This window comes from Cucurbita pepo, chromosome 10 (assembly GCF_057944985.1).
Source record: "Cucurbita pepo subsp. pepo isolate OVF chromosome 10, ASM5794498v1, whole genome shotgun sequence".
NCBI lineage: Eukaryota > Viridiplantae > Streptophyta > Magnoliopsida > Cucurbitales > Cucurbitaceae > Cucurbita > Cucurbita pepo.
The window spans coordinates 18108708-18125716 of NC_141807.1; the positions used below are offsets into that span (position 1 = coordinate 18108708).

Consider the following 17009-nt stretch of genomic DNA (forward strand, 5'->3'; position numbering starts at 1 on the left):
GTTAGTTTACTACGTGTTGTATGATGGTGCGTGCCCTATGGCCCCTGCATGCACCATGTTTTCTTATGTGACGTGACTATATGATGTATGAATTATGTGACTGTCTATGCTATAAAACGTAATGGGTTATGTTGACTGTTTATGTTATGTGAAATTATGAATGATATGTTAGTAATATATGCCATGAAAATGTTGATCGATGCCATGGATACACGTAGTATTATCAAGTCATGTCATGAGATGTTTATGCAACTGGATGTACTTCCATGTTATGTAATATGTCCTATAATGTAAGTCAGGTGAGATGCCACGTAATGTAAAAAACGTATATGCGATGTTAGCAATGCTTATGTAATGCCATGTTAGATATGTTAAGGGACCTCATGCATATATGTATGTCACGTGCATCGGGATTCTTCCCCTTTATGATACGAAGGAATGAATTACGATATTTATGTTCGCCATGATATCATGTGGGCCCTTTTCTGTTCTGTGGTGTCCGACGACATGTAACACGTTGTGCTCGACCAAGCCAGGCCCAAGGGGTATGTATACAAGCCCGCCTAGTGGGTCCATGTACGCGTACATGGGCCGTGTGTAAAGGAGTACCACACATCCAACCCTACCTAGAATAGGAAAGCGCCCAAGGCCATGTAAAGTTTACGAAAAGTTAGGTCCCATTCCTATGTTGCATGTGTTTGCATTCCTAACCCCAACAGTGGGTTGACTTATTGAGTATTTTACGCATTCCTAACCCAACAGTGGGGTGACTTACTGAGTATTTCATAAAATACTCAAGCCACGTGCTAACTACATTTTTCAGGTAAAGGCAAGGCACCAATGTACAGTTGACGGCGTGCTACCTACATTTTTTCAGGTAAAGACAAGACGCCAATGTACGGTTGACGGCGGAGCTAAGGACACCATGGAAGTTGGAGTGGGGATATTTTTAGGAGTTTACGTTTATTTGACTGTTTCAAGTTAAAGCATTGAATATTGTTATTTAGATTTATTTTGAATTCAGTTACTAAAGGTTTTATTTTCAAAGATAGGTTTGTTTTGGATTTATGAATCTTCGTGAAGGACTTTGTTGTGTTTTTCCAAGGTTATTTATGATGAACTTCCGCGTAATGAATTATGTATGCATGGGTGACGTCACTAATTAGGTTTAGAAAATTAGGGGCGTTACAACAATCCACCACCCTTCGGGGCCCAGTGTCCTCGCTGGCACTCTTTCTTTCCTCCAATCGATGTAGAACCACCCCCAAATCTACCCCCCTTTGGGGCCCAGTGTCACGGTCATGCCTGTCCAGGGCCTGTTGCCCATGGCCGCATGCCCATGACAAGCCAAACCCTTGTCATGTCTTTTCATTCTAGTGTTTTTCCCTTTGTAATTCTAGAGCGTATGACACCTCAAGAAAATCATGTCTAGGCCTGCCAGAACTAAAATGGCCCAGAATGTACTATAGGGGGATATGACTAGTTGTCAACTTCTCCCTACCCAAGGTTATATATGCTAAGCCGTTGTTATCTTTCTCTTGCTTGCTTATATAACGTCTCTTTCTAAAATCTCTCTTTCAAAAATCTCCCTCTCTCCTCGTTTTCTAAAACCTTCTTTTAAAACCGAGGCTAGAGGCTCGACCGTACGTCGCTTGGCCGTAGGCGACGCAAGAACAAATTGGCTGAACTCACTTGTCGCTGGAAAGTGAGTGCCGCACAATCGCTAGTCCGCTGCCTTCGAAAGTGCGATTGTGTCAAGTGGTATCAGAGCTTTGTTAGCTCCGTAACGTCATACAGACCGAGATCATGTCGACGACAAAGTCGACACCCAAAGCACAAGCCGATCGGCTTACGCTAATAGAGGAGGAAATGCTGTTCCTCAAGGAAGTCCCTGACACCCTCCGTTTCCTAGAAACGCGGGTGACCGAACTGAGTGAGAAAGTCGTCCAAGTCGACGCAATGGGCAACCGCCTAGACGGGTTGCCAATCGCAGAACTGTTGTTTCGAGTGACCTCGCTCGAAGAAAGAGTTGCTCCTACGAGCAGCCCAAAACCGTCTGATAGTCCGGATAGCTCTGTCGCACACAAAGAGGGACGTGGCGAAGAGTTCGACGTACTACAAAACACAATGATGAGTTTGTTCAATGGATTGGCTGATGAATTCAGATCAACAGTCGACGACCTCCAAGAAAGGATGGCCGCCATGAGCACTCGAATTGAAGTTACCATGAAAGCCGTGGAAGGTGTCACGGCTGGACAAACTAATGCAGGATCCAACAAACTAAGGTTCCCAGACCCTAGAGCCTTCAAAGGGAATCGGGACGCCAAAGAGTTGGAGAACTTCATCTTTGACGTCGAACAGTACTTTAAAGCCACAACGGCTTGTACTGACGACAAGAAGGTGACTGTAGCTGCGATGTATCTCGTAGACGACGCCAAACTATGGTGGCGTACGAAGGTGCAAGACATCGAGGATGGATTGTGCACCATCGACTCATGGGAGGACCTCAAGAGAGAGTTGAGGGAACAATTCCTCCCCGAAAACGCAGGACACATAGCAATGGAGAAAATAGTAGCCCTGAAACACACTGGAAACATACGGGACTACGTCAGACAATTCTCAACCCTGATGCTGGATATCAGGGGTACAGCAGAGAAGGACAAGGTGTTCTTCTTTATAAATGGTCTACAACCGTGGGCCAAAACAAAGATACATGAGAACAGGGTCCAAACCCTAGCTGCCGCAATGGCCTGCGCCGAGAGACTCGTGGACTGTGGGAACGAAGCAGGATCCCAAAGAAGAGCGACACCAGCCCCAAACAATGGGGGCAAACCCTACCGACCACCAGGCCATCGAAATGGAAGCCCCAACAGATCGAATGGATGGACGAATAGACCCCCTCAGAACAATCAAGCGGGGACATCTCGAGGGCCTTACCACCAAAAGAACCACCCGACGACGCCTTTGCAATGCATGCTATGTAAAGGCCCCCACAAGGTATCCTACTGTCCTCATCGGGCCTCTCTCACTGCACTCCAAGTGTCCATTCAAGAGAGCAATGAGGCAAGGGTCGAGACTTTGCTAGACAAGAAAGAAGATCACGACAATCCCCGAATGGGCGCGCTTAAATTCTTGTCAGCCCTCCAACGGAAAGTTGAACCGAAGGAGATAATAGAGAAAGGGCTTATGTTCGTAGATGCCACCATAAACTCTCGACTGAGCAAGAGCACTCTGATAGACTCTGGAGCAACCCACAACTTCATTGCTGATCAAGAAGCCAGAAGATTGGGACTCACCATAGGAAAAGACCCGGGGAAAATGAAAGCTGTCAACTCCGAGGCCTTGCCTATCGTGGGAGTTTCCAAAGGAGTCCCCTTCAAAATAGGGGATTGGACTGGAGAGCTAGACCTTGTCGTGGTTCGCATGGACGACTTCGATGTGGTACTTGGGATGGAGTTCCTCCTAGAACACAAGGTCATCCCTATGCCATTGGCAAAATGCTTGGTGGTCACCGACCGTAACCCCACAGTAATACCTGCAAGCATCAAGCAACCAGGTAATCTTCGGATGATCTCGGCCATGCAACTGAAAAGGGGACTCGCACGAGAGGAACCTACCTTCATGGCCATACCACTGATAGAAGAGGCAACCACCGAGGAGACTATCCCAGAGGAAATCAAGGATGTATTAGACAGCTATACCGACATAATGCCAGAGAGTCTGCCACAAACACTACCACCTCGTCGAGGCATTGACCACGAAATCGAACTCCTCCCCGGGGTTAAACCGCCCGCAAAGAATGCATACCGGATGGCTCCGCCCGAGCTAGCCGAATTGAGAAAACAACTAGACGAGTTGTTGAAGGCGGGATTCATTCGCCCGGCAAAGGCCCCTTATGGAGCCCCCGTACTGTTCCAGAAGAAGAAGGACGGGACGTTGCGTCTATGCATAGACTATAGAGCCTTAAACAAGGTGACAGTACGCAACAAATATCCTCTGCCGATAATATCCGACTTGTTCGACCAACTTCACGGGGCCAAGTACTTCACGAAATTGGACTTACGATCGGGATATTATCAAGTACGTATTGCCGAAGGGGACGAACCCAAGACGACGTGCGTAACAAGATATGAGGCCTTCGAATTCCTAGTAATGCCCTTTGGCTTGACAAACGCCCCAGCTACGTTCTGCACGTTAATGAACCAGGTTTTCTACGAATACCTGGATCAGTTCGTCATAGTATACCTCGACGACATTGTTGTTTACAGCACAACCCTCGAGGAACACAAAGTGCACTTGAAGTTAGTGTTTGACAAGCTCCGACAGAACCAGCTGTATGTGAAGAAGGAGAAATGTGCGTTCGCACAAACATGCATCCACTTCCTTGGACATGTCGTCAGATGTGGGCAAATCAGTATGGATAGCGACAAGATAAAAGCTATCCAAGAATGGAAGGTTCCTACTTCCGTATCTGAGTTGAGGTCCTTCTTAGGACTAGCCAACTACTATAGGTGGTTCGTCGAAGGGTTTTCAGGACGAGCCGCCCCATTGACAGAGCTGTTGAAGAAAGACCACCCTTGGTCGTGGTCGAATGATTGTCAAATGGCCTTTGAAAATCTGAAAACAACCATGACGAAGGGTCCTGTCCTCGGGTTGGTTGACGTCACAAAGCCATTTGAAGTAGAAACCGATGCTTCCGACTTTGCTCTCGGTGGGGTCCTTATTCAAGAAGGCCACCCCATCGCTTACGAAAGTCGAAAGCTCAATGATGCCGAACGAAGATACACTGTCTCCGAGAAAGAAATGCTGGCTGTAGTCCATTGCCTTCGAGTCTGGAGACAGTATCTCTTAGGATCGCAGTTCGTAGTGAAGACGGATAACAGCGCCACTTGCCACTTCTTTGATCAACCAAAATTAACAGCAAAACAAGCCCGGTGGCAGGAGTCGTTGGCTGAATTCGACTTCAAGTTCGAACACAAAGCGGGAAAGAGTAATCAAGCAGCCGACGCGCTGAGTCGGAAGGGCGAACATGCGGCCCTGTGCATGTTAGCTCATATTCATTCAAGTAAGATCGACGGATCGATGCGCGACATCATCAAAGAACATTTACACAAAGACCCATCGGCCAAAGCCGTTGTCGAACTAGCTAAGGCTGGAAAGACACGGCAGTTTTGGGTTGAGGGGGACCTCCTGATAACCAAAGGAAACAGATTATACGTCCCAAGAACGGGGGAACTGAGGAAGAAGCTCATTCAAGAATGTCACGACACCTTATGGGCCGGACACCCGGGATGGCAGAGAACATACGCCCTAATAAAGAAGGGGTACTTCTGGCCAAACATGCGAGACGACATCATGCAATATACCAAGACGTGCCTCATCTGCCAACAGGATAAGGTCGAGAAAGCCAAAGTCTCTGGACTCTTGGAACCTCTACCTGTGCCAACAAGACCCTGGGAAAGTGTATCTCTGGACTTCATAACACACCTCCCAAAGGTCGGGGAATATGACGCCATCTTGGTCATTGTGGACCGGTTCTCAAAATATGCGACGTTCATCCCCACTCCCAAATTATGTTCGGCGGAACTCACAGCCCAACTGTTTTTCAAACACGTTGTAAAGTTATGGGGCATTCCGTCGAGTATCATCAGTGATAGGGATGGCAGATTCATTGGGACATTCTGGACTGAGTTATTCGCTTTCTTGGGAACAACCCTGAACATCTCCTCGAGTTATCACCCTCAAACCGATGGACAGACAGAACGGTTCAACTGCTTGCTCGAAGAATACTTACGTCACTTCGTCGACGCTCGCCAAAAGAACTGGATACAATTGTTAGATGTCGCCCAATTTTGCTTCAATTGTCAAAGAAGCTCGTCTACAGGGAAGAGTCCCTTTGAAATTGTAAGTGGACGACAACCGGCCTTACCCCATATTATTGATCATTCTTATGCAGGAAAAAACCCTCAAGCTCACAACTTTACAAGAGAATGGAAGCAGACGACAGATATAGCCCGAGCATATCTAGAGAAGGCTTCCAAGCATATGAAGAAATGGGCGGACAAGAAGCGTCGCCCCCTTCATTTCCGTGCAGGAGATCAAGTCCTTATCAAGCTGAGACCTGAACAGATCAGATTTCGTAGCCGAAAGGACCAGAGATTAGTTCGTAAATACGAAGGCCCGGTTGAAGTCCTTAAAAAGATTGGGGCTACCTCCTACCGAGTTGCACTCCCCGCATGGATGAAAATTCACCCCGTCATTCATGTGAGTAACTTGAAGCCCTATCACCCTGATCCAGACGACGACCATCGAAATACAACCACAAGACCGAGCATCGATCTGAAACAAAAAGAACCAAAGGAAGTGGAAGAGATCCTAGCCGACAGGGTTAGGAAGATAGGAAGACCTGTACGGACGATTCGTGAATTCCTTGTCAAATGGAAGAATCTCCCTACAGAGGAAACAAGCTGGGAACGCGCCGAAGATCTGAACTCCGCCGCCACCCACATCGCAAGGTATGAAAGTAGTCGGTTGACAGGGACGTCAACCAATTAGGTGGGGGAGGATGTCACGGTCATGCCTGTCCAGGGCCTGTTGCCCATGGCCGCATGCCCATGACAAGCCAAACCCTTGTCATGTCTTTTCATTCTAGTGTTTTTCCCTTTGTAATTCTAGAGCGTATGACACCTCAAGAAAATCATGTCTAGGCCTGCCAGAACTAAAATGGCCCAGAATGTACTATAGGGGGATATGACTAGTTGTCAACTTCTCCCTACCCAAGGTTATATATGCTAAGCCGTTGTTATCTTTCTCTTGCTTGCTTATATAACGTCTCTTTCTAAAATCTCTCTTTCAAAAATCTCCCTCTCTCCTCGTTTTCTAAAACCTTCTTTTAAAACCGAGGCTAGAGGCTCGACCGTACGTCGCTTGGCCGTAGGCGACGCAAGAACAAATTGGCTGAACTCACTTGTCGCTGGAAAGTGAGTGCCGCACAATCGCTAGTCCGCTGCCTTCGAAAGTGCGATTGTGTCACCCAGCATCCTTACTGACACACCGCGGGTTTGAATGCATGGGTGACGTCACTAATTAGGTTTAGAAAATTAGGGGCGTTACAACAATCCACCCCCCTTCGGGGCCCAGTGTCCTCGCTGGCACTCTTTCCTTTCTCCAATCGATGTGGGACTGTCCCCAAATCCACCCCCCTTTCGGTGTCCTCGCTACACTCTTTCCTTTCTCCAATCGATGTGGGCCGTTCCAAATCCACCCCCCTTTCAGGCCCAGCGTCCTTACTGACACACCGCGGGTTTGAGTCTTGAAATATCTTAAAGATCTCTTGTAACGGCCTAGATCCACCACTAGCAGATATTGTCCTCTTTGGGCTTCCCCTTCCGGGCTTCCCCTCAAGGCTTTAAAACGCATCTACTAAGGGAAGGTTTCCACACCCTTATAAATGGTGGTTTGTTCTCCTCCCCAGCCAATATGGGACATCACAATTCACCCCCCTTCGGGGCCCAACGACCTCTCTGGCACTCTTTCCTTCCTCTAATCGATGTGGACCGCCCCCAAATCCACCCTCCTTTGGGGCCCAGCATCCTTACTAACACACCATCTCGTGTCTACCCCCTTCTGGGAACAGGGAGAAGGCTGGCACATCATCCGGTGTCTGGCTCTGATACCATTTGGAAAATAACTATCCTATGCATGTTCCACTTTGATGTCCCACATTGGTTGGGAAGGAGAACAAACCACCATTTATAAGGGTGTGGAAACCTTCCCCTAGTAGTCGCATTTTAAAGCCTTGAGGGGAAGCCTGAAAGGGAAAGCCCAATGAGGACAATATCTGCTAACGGTGGATCTGGGCCGTTACATATCTAGGGTATTTAAGTTATTTAAACTTTTAGTTCTTGGTTTAGTGTCTAAACGTGCTTAGATGACTTTAAAACTTTACATGATCTTTAAAGATTATAAAATAATATCTCTTATAAACTTTCATCACATTAATATCTCTTATAAACTTTCATCACATTTGGAGATCATTTGGATCATGAAGGAGGTAGTTTACCATAGGGTCATTATAGTTATTTTGCTTAGTTGCTTAGTGTAGCTATTTATCCTTATCCAATGACCATCAAAGTTTATATATCACCTTAACATGTCATATTTTTCCTAGCATTAAAATTTCATGGACAACAAAATTCATTCATTAGATTATTTTAACGTTACTAAAATTCTAAGCAAAATGTTTGGGGAAAGGCCTAACTCACGGTCCTTGGGTCATTTATTCTATATTCCTTTAAATCATATTTAACCTAAGATTCATATTGAGTTCCAAGCAATTCCTATAAGTATTTCTTAAGAAAAATCTAAGATGGCTACTTACCTCATCGTTGACATTTGAGTCCTCAATTCTCAAGCTTTCGATATCCAAATGACTTCAAATATTCTTTGCTGGATCCATCTTTGAGTCTAGTTTCTGGAAGTATCTCGATGCACATGAAACACATAAATGAATGAGATCTTTATGGCTTTAAACCATAACATATAATAAAAAACAGTTTGTGCTTTGAGGATGGAATGAACTTTGTTGGTTGAGTGGAGTTACGGTAAACAAATCTATAAAGGAAGGACAATCGATCGCACTTGGCGCGGAACAGGCCGAGAAATCTGAGCAACTACTCCCCTAAGTGCTGATCACTAGCGGATCCAAGGCCCCGACAAGAAGTCAGTCAAACTGTGAGAACTAAAAGAATGTGTCATTCATGTCAAAATACGCATATGAGTTGTGTATGCATAATACTAGCCATGGCTTTCATCATACATCATCATCAATATAGTATATATCTATAACATGGTTTCACATGACATGGTGTATCATTTCACAACATTCATAGCATCGCATAATAGGACACCGCATAACATACATAACATAGCATCATAGGTCAGCACATCACATACATAGCATAACATCACATTCCTAGTTATGACACATGCAGGCATTTGTCATCTTACATCAGACAATTCTTCTAACCAACCAATAATAGAGTCACTTAGTTGTTTGGTCTTGTCCAAGTTCCTAAATATTCTTAAAGTTGGTCTGTAATTGTATTTCAACATCCAATTAAACCTATATGAACCCATGACACAATAATATAATACATTTACAAACTCTTAGTGAAAAGAACACTCCCAACTCTCAGCCAAAAGTATTGAATACCCTCTTCTCCACAAGATCGTTTTTGGATAGAGTAAGAGAACAAGGTCTAACCGTCTCCATTTCCACATCATGTGATTGTCCTACACTGCCCTCTATGTAACACACCAACATGAGTTTCGAGAATATAGATCTCAATGTTTAGACTCTTCGGTTCCTCTATCTCGATCACTCTCTATTTCTCTTCTCTATGTACAAGTGTGTTCTATGTGTTGAAGGAGTGAAGAGAGGGATTTAAATATGGGAGGTTGTGGGTGGTTTTCCTTGCGTGATCTCCAATGGATCGCGATCGAGCGAGATTTGAAAACTTTTTTTTCTTTTTTTTTTTTTTCCTTCCTTAAATAACTCCCGGTACAAAATGAATTATGTTTATTTAAGTGAAAAAAATTTACTTCCTATTTTACTTTGTCTATTTTGTTTTCAAGTCCGTCATAACCAATAAAAATCAGGTCGTGACAATAGATGACGACAAAGATAAATAGATCAAAGTCATGATCAAAATAGAGTTCATTTACCCATCTTAACGTGCACTTGTAGATCTTCATTATAGGGTTAAAAGTCCTAAGATAGAAATGAATTTACAAAAGAGGAGTATGTGTAGAAAAGAAAATACAGACCTTTAAAATAAGACTAGTAAGAGAAGTAAAATATGAGTAAACTTTCTCTGGTTGACACTCGAGAGCCTATTAGTATTGTCTAATTTTATTTTTGCATATATTTAATATGTCAAATTAATATTTTAAATTCTTTTCTAAAAAACAAAATCTTAAAGTATGTATCCACACAAACCATCCACATCAAAATAATTGCAAAAGAGGCTAAAGTTCTTTGAATCAAAGGTTTGATAGAAGTAATATTATTTTCAAAAAATTGTAATGACTTTGTGGAGACAAGAAAATTAAAAGGACTGAGTGGATTTGTCAAATATTTTATGCGGAAGACATATTATTTGTTGTGACATCTTAGTATTAACTTCCTTTTACACATGATGTGTTAACCAAATGTATTGACAAATTATTAAGATTTTGCTTAATGCTAAATAAAATCAAAATTAATTTTAATGTTTCTATTGCTTGAATTATATGTACACAACCTAACGGGTTTTAATCCATATATTGACAAACAATTTTCATCCATGTATATGTTCGTTAGTTAAAATATGTTCGAGATATTTTTACTCGTGCTCAGTTGCTCGATATAAAATCAGTCCACACCCGATGGTTGTTTCTCAACACCTAAATGTTGATGGTTCTCCGGTCTCTCATCCTACTCTCTCTATCGATCTTTTGTTGGTGTCATTTAGTCCTTGATAACATATAAGAAGAGATAATAAGAAGAGAAATTTAATTCTATATGAAAAGAAATATTAACTAACATAATAAAACATAAAAATTTAACATTTTATAAAACAAATTGCATTTGCCAACAAGAATAAATAAAAACAAAAAGCAACGAAAAGAAAATAGAAAATAATGATAGATAAGGATTTGATTGTGAGGTTTAAAAGGCATCTCCACCAAAGCAATACTCGATCTTTTCCTCTCTCTTACTTGGTCTCTGTGTGTTCTTCTCCCAATCCCAAAACCACCAAAACAATATGCCTAACTTCCCTTTCCCTTTGGTTTCTACTCTTTTCCTCTCCTCTTTTCTCCAACTTCTTGTCGGATTGAATTCTTACATATTCAAATGCATCGATACGGTTCTTATTTTAACAAGAAGCCGATGCTCTACTTCAAACTTGTTGGTAGGTTAATCGGCTAAACTTCAAACTGGTTGGTGGGTCAATCATAATATCTCACTTCGTTGTGAATGGAATGACATAACTTGTGATGATTTAGGAAATATTACAGGAATTCGTGTAAGTAGGTCATTGCCCACAGGGTCTACTCTACAAAACTTGAATTTCCCATCTTTACCTAACTTGATTTATCTTGATCTCTCTAATTCTAGTCTCCAAGGAGAATTACTCCCCAAATATCTCAACTCTCCAAACTCACCTCTTAGGAAATTTGACAAATTTATTATACCTTCATCTTCATAACAATATGTTCACTGGTACAATCCCTTCAACAATAGGTTGTTTGACCAATTTGAAATATCTACATCTTTCCCACAGTCAAATAGGCAGATTTATTCCATCTGAAATAGGGAATATAAAGAGCTTGACGTGGTTGTATTTATACAATAACATGATCATTGGTCCAATTCCATCCACAATTGGAAATTTAAGTAATCTATCTTACCCCACCATAAATCATAACAAGTTTAATGGCTCAATCCCTTCTCACCATGAATCATAACAAGTTTAATGGCTCAATCCCTTCTACCTTTTGGTATTTAACTCAGTTAATTTATTTAGATCTTTCCTACGACTACTTTAATGATTCAATTTTTCATAATTTAAGAGGTTTGGAAGCTCTAGAACTACACTACAATGCATTAAGTGGCCCAATCCTTTTCTATGTTGTCTATCTTACAAATTTATCATAGATCTATCATCAATCATCAAATAGATTTAATGGATCCATTCCCATGCAAATAGGACATTTAGAGAAATTAGTTGATTTGAATATTAGTTACAACATGATTAGTGGCCCAATTCCTAGGACTTTTGTGGATTACTCCATACTAATCCTTCTCTAAACAATATCTTCCTACAAAATTATGGAATTACATTGGAGGTTGACTTTAGTCATAAGTCAACCTTCGATGATGGTGAACATCCCCCTTTGTTACTTGATCATATTAGACCAACAAGTATGGACTTTAGCTATAATAGTCTCATTGGCAAAATATCAATTTATCCTACAATAAGCTTGAAGGCAAGGTTTCTGATCAAATTTTGCATCGTTTTGATGTAAATGTTGTTTTGGGTAATCAAAACCTTTGTGGCAGTATTCTCCTGCTTCACCCTTGTGATTCACAAAATCATGGAATTTTCAAAATGCTGATCATTCTGCTTCCCTCAATTTTCTTGTTCGTTCTCTGTTTTTCTTGCTTCACTCTTGTTCGTTCTCGATCAAAGAAGAGGGTCACCCATGAGACAAAGTCAAATAAGCATGGAAATGTGTTCTGCATATGGGATTATGATGGCAAGATTGCATATGACAATATTATAGAGGCAACAGAAGACTTCGATATTAAATATTGCATTGCCACTGGTGGGTATGGAAGTGTTTATAGAGCAAGGCTTCCAAACGGTAAGGTCATAGCTCTAAAGAAACTTCATACCTGTGAACCCCAAGAAACAACTCTTTTCAAAAGTTTCCAAAATGAAGTTGATATGCTGAAAGAGATAAGGCACAAGAACATCATTAAACTCCATGGATATTGCCTCCATAAACGTGGCATGTTTCTCATATATGAATACATGGAGAGGGAAGCCTATTTTGGGTGTTGAGTGACGACAAAGAAGTAGTGGAATTGGATTGGAAGAAAAGATTGAACGTCATACGAAGAGTTTCACATGCCTTGTCAGACATACATCATGATTGGATTACTCCAATCATTCATCGGGACGTTACAACCAGTAATATACTTTTGGACTCAAATTTAGAAGCTTTTTTATCTGATTTTGGTATCTCGAGACTACTTGATCTTGAGTCATCTTATCATTCCACTGTTGGCGGCACTTGTGGATATATAGCTCCAGGTGAGCACATACTATCGCAATGATCACTGAACTCTTAATTTATTTTCTTAAATTATTACATTTGATTCTTTTTCTTTTCAAATTCAGAATTAGTGTACACCGTGGTCATAACAGAAAAATGTGACGTCTACCGCTTTGGAGTGGTGGCATTGGAAGTAATAATGGGAAAGCATCCTGGAGAATTATCGACTTCCTTGTGATCAAAATCTACTCCATATATATTCATTAATGATTTGTTAGACTCACTGCTCAAATCTCCTTTACACCAAATTGGAGTGGCAATAAGTATACTTCTTATATTAACATTGGCCTTTGCATGTCTCCATCCAAATCCAAAAGCCCGACCTACAATGCAACATTTGACTCGAGAATTCAACATTCAAAGGCCCTATCAGGTTGAACTCGCATTTAACGAGATTACAATTGAACAACGTTTAAGGCAAGAGATATATCATGTATATAAGATTTAGAAATTATTAGTTTAGACTATTCATTTTCTCTTCATTTATGTGCATGTGCATGTGTTGCAGTAACTTCGACGGTATTGTATGGATCCCAACACAAGGACATCTAAAATAAAAGAATTTTAATTGGAGAAGCTAAACCTTGACGGACTATTCCATGGCTCCATAGTAAACACGGACAACCTTTTAGAATAGGGGTGTACATTCAACCCGACAACCCGGACTAACCCAACCCGAACTATAAGGGTTGAGTTGGATTGGATTAGCATTTTGGATAGGGTTGGGTTCATTTTTTAGAACCCGAACTGAATCGGTTCGGTTTCAAGTTCGAGAGCAAAACATTCGAGTTGACCTAAAAAAGAAAAATATATAAAATATATTAAAAAAAACTTTTGTTTGAATAGATTTGTTACAGCGGCACCTAGTTGAATTTATGAACACCTACACTTGGGTTTGACGTTAAGATATCTTATGATTTATACCTACGTTTAAGGTTCATAAATTTTATATATATATATATATATATATATATATATATATAAATATAATTTTAAAGCATATTCTAAATTCTAAGGTATTTATGGTTTATTTGTTGCAATATTATTATACCACAATTTATATATATATTTATTTTTTTAATAGTTTGAGAGTGGTAAAGTCACGAATAAATAAACATATTTTATTTTTAATTATATATATATATATATATATATATATTTATTTATTTATTTATTTTTAAATATCTTAAGATTTATATATACATTTAAGTTATTTTGGAGCAAGGTTCATAAATTATATATATATGTACAAATAATTTTAAAGTATATTCTAATTTCTAATGTATTTATTGTTTATTTATTGCAATATTATTATATCACAATTTATATATATTTTTATTTTTTTAATAGTTTAAGATGCGTAAAGCTACCAATAAATAAACATATTTCAATTAAAATAATTTTTATATACTTTTTATTTTTTATATATATTTATTGTTTATTTGTTGCAACATTATTATATCACAATTTATATATTTTTTTATTTTTCTAATAGTTTAAGAATGGTAAATTCACGAATAAATAATCATATTTCATTTTTAATTTCTTTGTTTAATTTCTTTTATATATATATATATATATATATATATATATATATATATATATATATATATTTAATAAGATTTATACCTACATTTAAGTTATTTTGGAATCGCGTTTAAGGTTCCTAAATTATATATTTATATATATATATATATAATTTTAAAGCCTATTCTAAATTTTAATGTATTTATTGTTTATTTATTGCAACATTATTATATCACAATTTATATATAGTTTTATGTTTTAATAGTTTAAGATTCGCAAGTCACAAATAAATAAACATATTTTAATTAAAATAATTTTTATATACTTTTTATTTTTTTTTGTATATACATATCTTTTAAGGTAATCATTTTGTTGTTTATTTAATTTTATGATCTTTTCTTATATTTATAGACATATTTCAATTAAAATATTTTTATATATTTTTTATTTTTGTTATATACCCTACGTTTAAAAGTAATCAATTTTTTTGTTTATTTAATTGTATGATCTATTCTTATATTTTGTTACTTTAACCAATTCTTAAGAAAAGTCGGTATTTAGTTGTCTTTCGTTTTATGACAATGTTGTCCTACGTTAATATGTTACAATTTTCGCTCGTTGTTTTTTATTGATTTTTTTTTTTTTTTTGAATAATTATAGATTGATTTGTGTTTGTTTGTGAACTTTTAATATATTTTACCTAAGATTGTATCCAAATAATTATAAATGGTAGATAAATAAAACTTAAAGAAAAAAAATTGAGGGTTGGGTTGGATTGTTTTTCGTTTGGTATTGTTTTTAGTTCTCAAATCTTGTAAGTTTCTAAGGTTCATAATTCCTTGAGCATAAATGGTAACATGCATTCATAATCATATGAACCCATCATAAAAACTAACATGAGTTATTCTATAAAGTCATAGATTCCTAATGAATTTCTTAATGGTTCTAGAAAGGTCTTAAATCTTGAGATGTTTACTTAAACGTTTCTTAAGTTCTATTTGGTTTAGGTTTCCAACTTGCTCCAGTCAACTTGAACTATTGAACATGCCTTCTTGTCCTTAGGAATAGACCTTATAAGAGGGAGGAAAATCAGGAGCACGTATGGACCTTGAATTATCATAAGTAGTTGTAGGGGCATTTTGGTCATTGTACCCCTAATTCATGATTTTACTACTTAACGAGTTCTAATGGCTTTCAAACATCACAACATCACTTAACATTATAACATAAATTCTAATACAAAATTTCATAGTATTTGGAGGTCATCTAGGTCATGGACGGAAGGTAAATTACCTTAAGGGTATTATGGTCATTTTACATCATTTCTTGGTTTACCTACTCATCCTTATCCAATCCCCACCAAATTTCATATATAACCTCGGCATGCTATAATATGTTCACCATTAAATTTTCATAGGTATCAAAGTTCATTTAGAGGTTTAATTTAATGTTCCTTAAACTCCAGGCAATTTGATGGGTTTAGGGCCTTAACTCACCGTTTTTTGAGTTTTTCTTTTACATAAACTTAATTCATACTTGGTTTAGAGTTCATATGGAATTCAAGAGATTATGTTTTAAATGATAGATCCTACCATGTTGCATGTGACTACATTTCACGACCCCAATAGTGGGGTCACTTATTTACTATATCTTAAAATACTCATGTCATGTGCTACTCTTACATTTTAGGTAAAGACAAGACACCCTTATATGAATTTCGATGACGTTGTGACAAAGGCCATGGAACCAGTATTAGGATAGCTGTATTTATGTTTATTTTGTAGCCCTTCGCTTATACAAGGGCATTGTGTTATTCTTCTCTTTATTTATTTAAATTTTCATTTAGTATTAAAGGTTTTATTTTCAAATGTTTTAAGTCCATGTTATTATTTATGAACTACTTTAAATGAAGTATTCACACTTTACAGTCATATTATGCATGTCGCAGCGACTCTATTTCAATTGAAACATAAGGTTGTTACATCTATGTTATGCCAAATTTGATTATCGTGCAATATACTCTCATTCATCTTTTTTCTTCTGATATTCGATCTTCATGCCTCATACCTCAATAAAAGCATCAAGTTTTGGCAGGTAGTAAACTCAATCATCCTTTGATTTTGATCTTGGTTTCGATTTGTTTGAACTCAATTTTAATTCTATGGAGTTGATTTTTCCACATTGTCATAGAAATCTTGTGATTGTCCCATCATGACTAAGGAAGGAGAAGAATTGTCGTGACGGAGAGAGAAGGAGAACCAATGGTGAATTGCATAACTGCCTTTAGAAATCGTATAATGAACCACTTTGAGAAGCACAAATTCAACGTTGGACGTGCGCTGGGTGTTGCTAGTCATCAAACTACTTCAGTAAGACTGGCTAGTTCAGTTCACACCAATTAGTTCAATTTAATTGGATCAGTCTACCTTAGAGTTTCCTTATAGTTATTTTATTAGGTTAGATTATCCTTCCTTACTTTAAAATAAAATAAATAAATGAATAATTACATTGGACGGAGTTAATTTTGGGTGTTTTGGTAGAAATTTTGAAGTAATGAGTATTCTAAGAAGGTTGAGAGCATTACATCCTATTATCTT

At 38.7% G+C, this 17009-nt stretch overlaps 1 protein-coding gene across 1 annotated transcript; it reads left to right on the top strand.

Annotated features, from left to right (window-relative positions):
- The first annotated feature begins 1806 nt into the window (after nucleotides 1-1806).
- Nucleotides 1807-13333, top strand: LOC147790935 (uncharacterized). Its single transcript, XM_087127876.1, is given in 4 exon segments — nucleotides 1807-6387; nucleotides 12027-12585; nucleotides 12588-12863; nucleotides 12951-13333. Coding segments are annotated over 4 exon segments (5799 nt in total).
- The last annotated feature ends 3676 nt before the right edge of the window (nucleotides 13334-17009 follow it).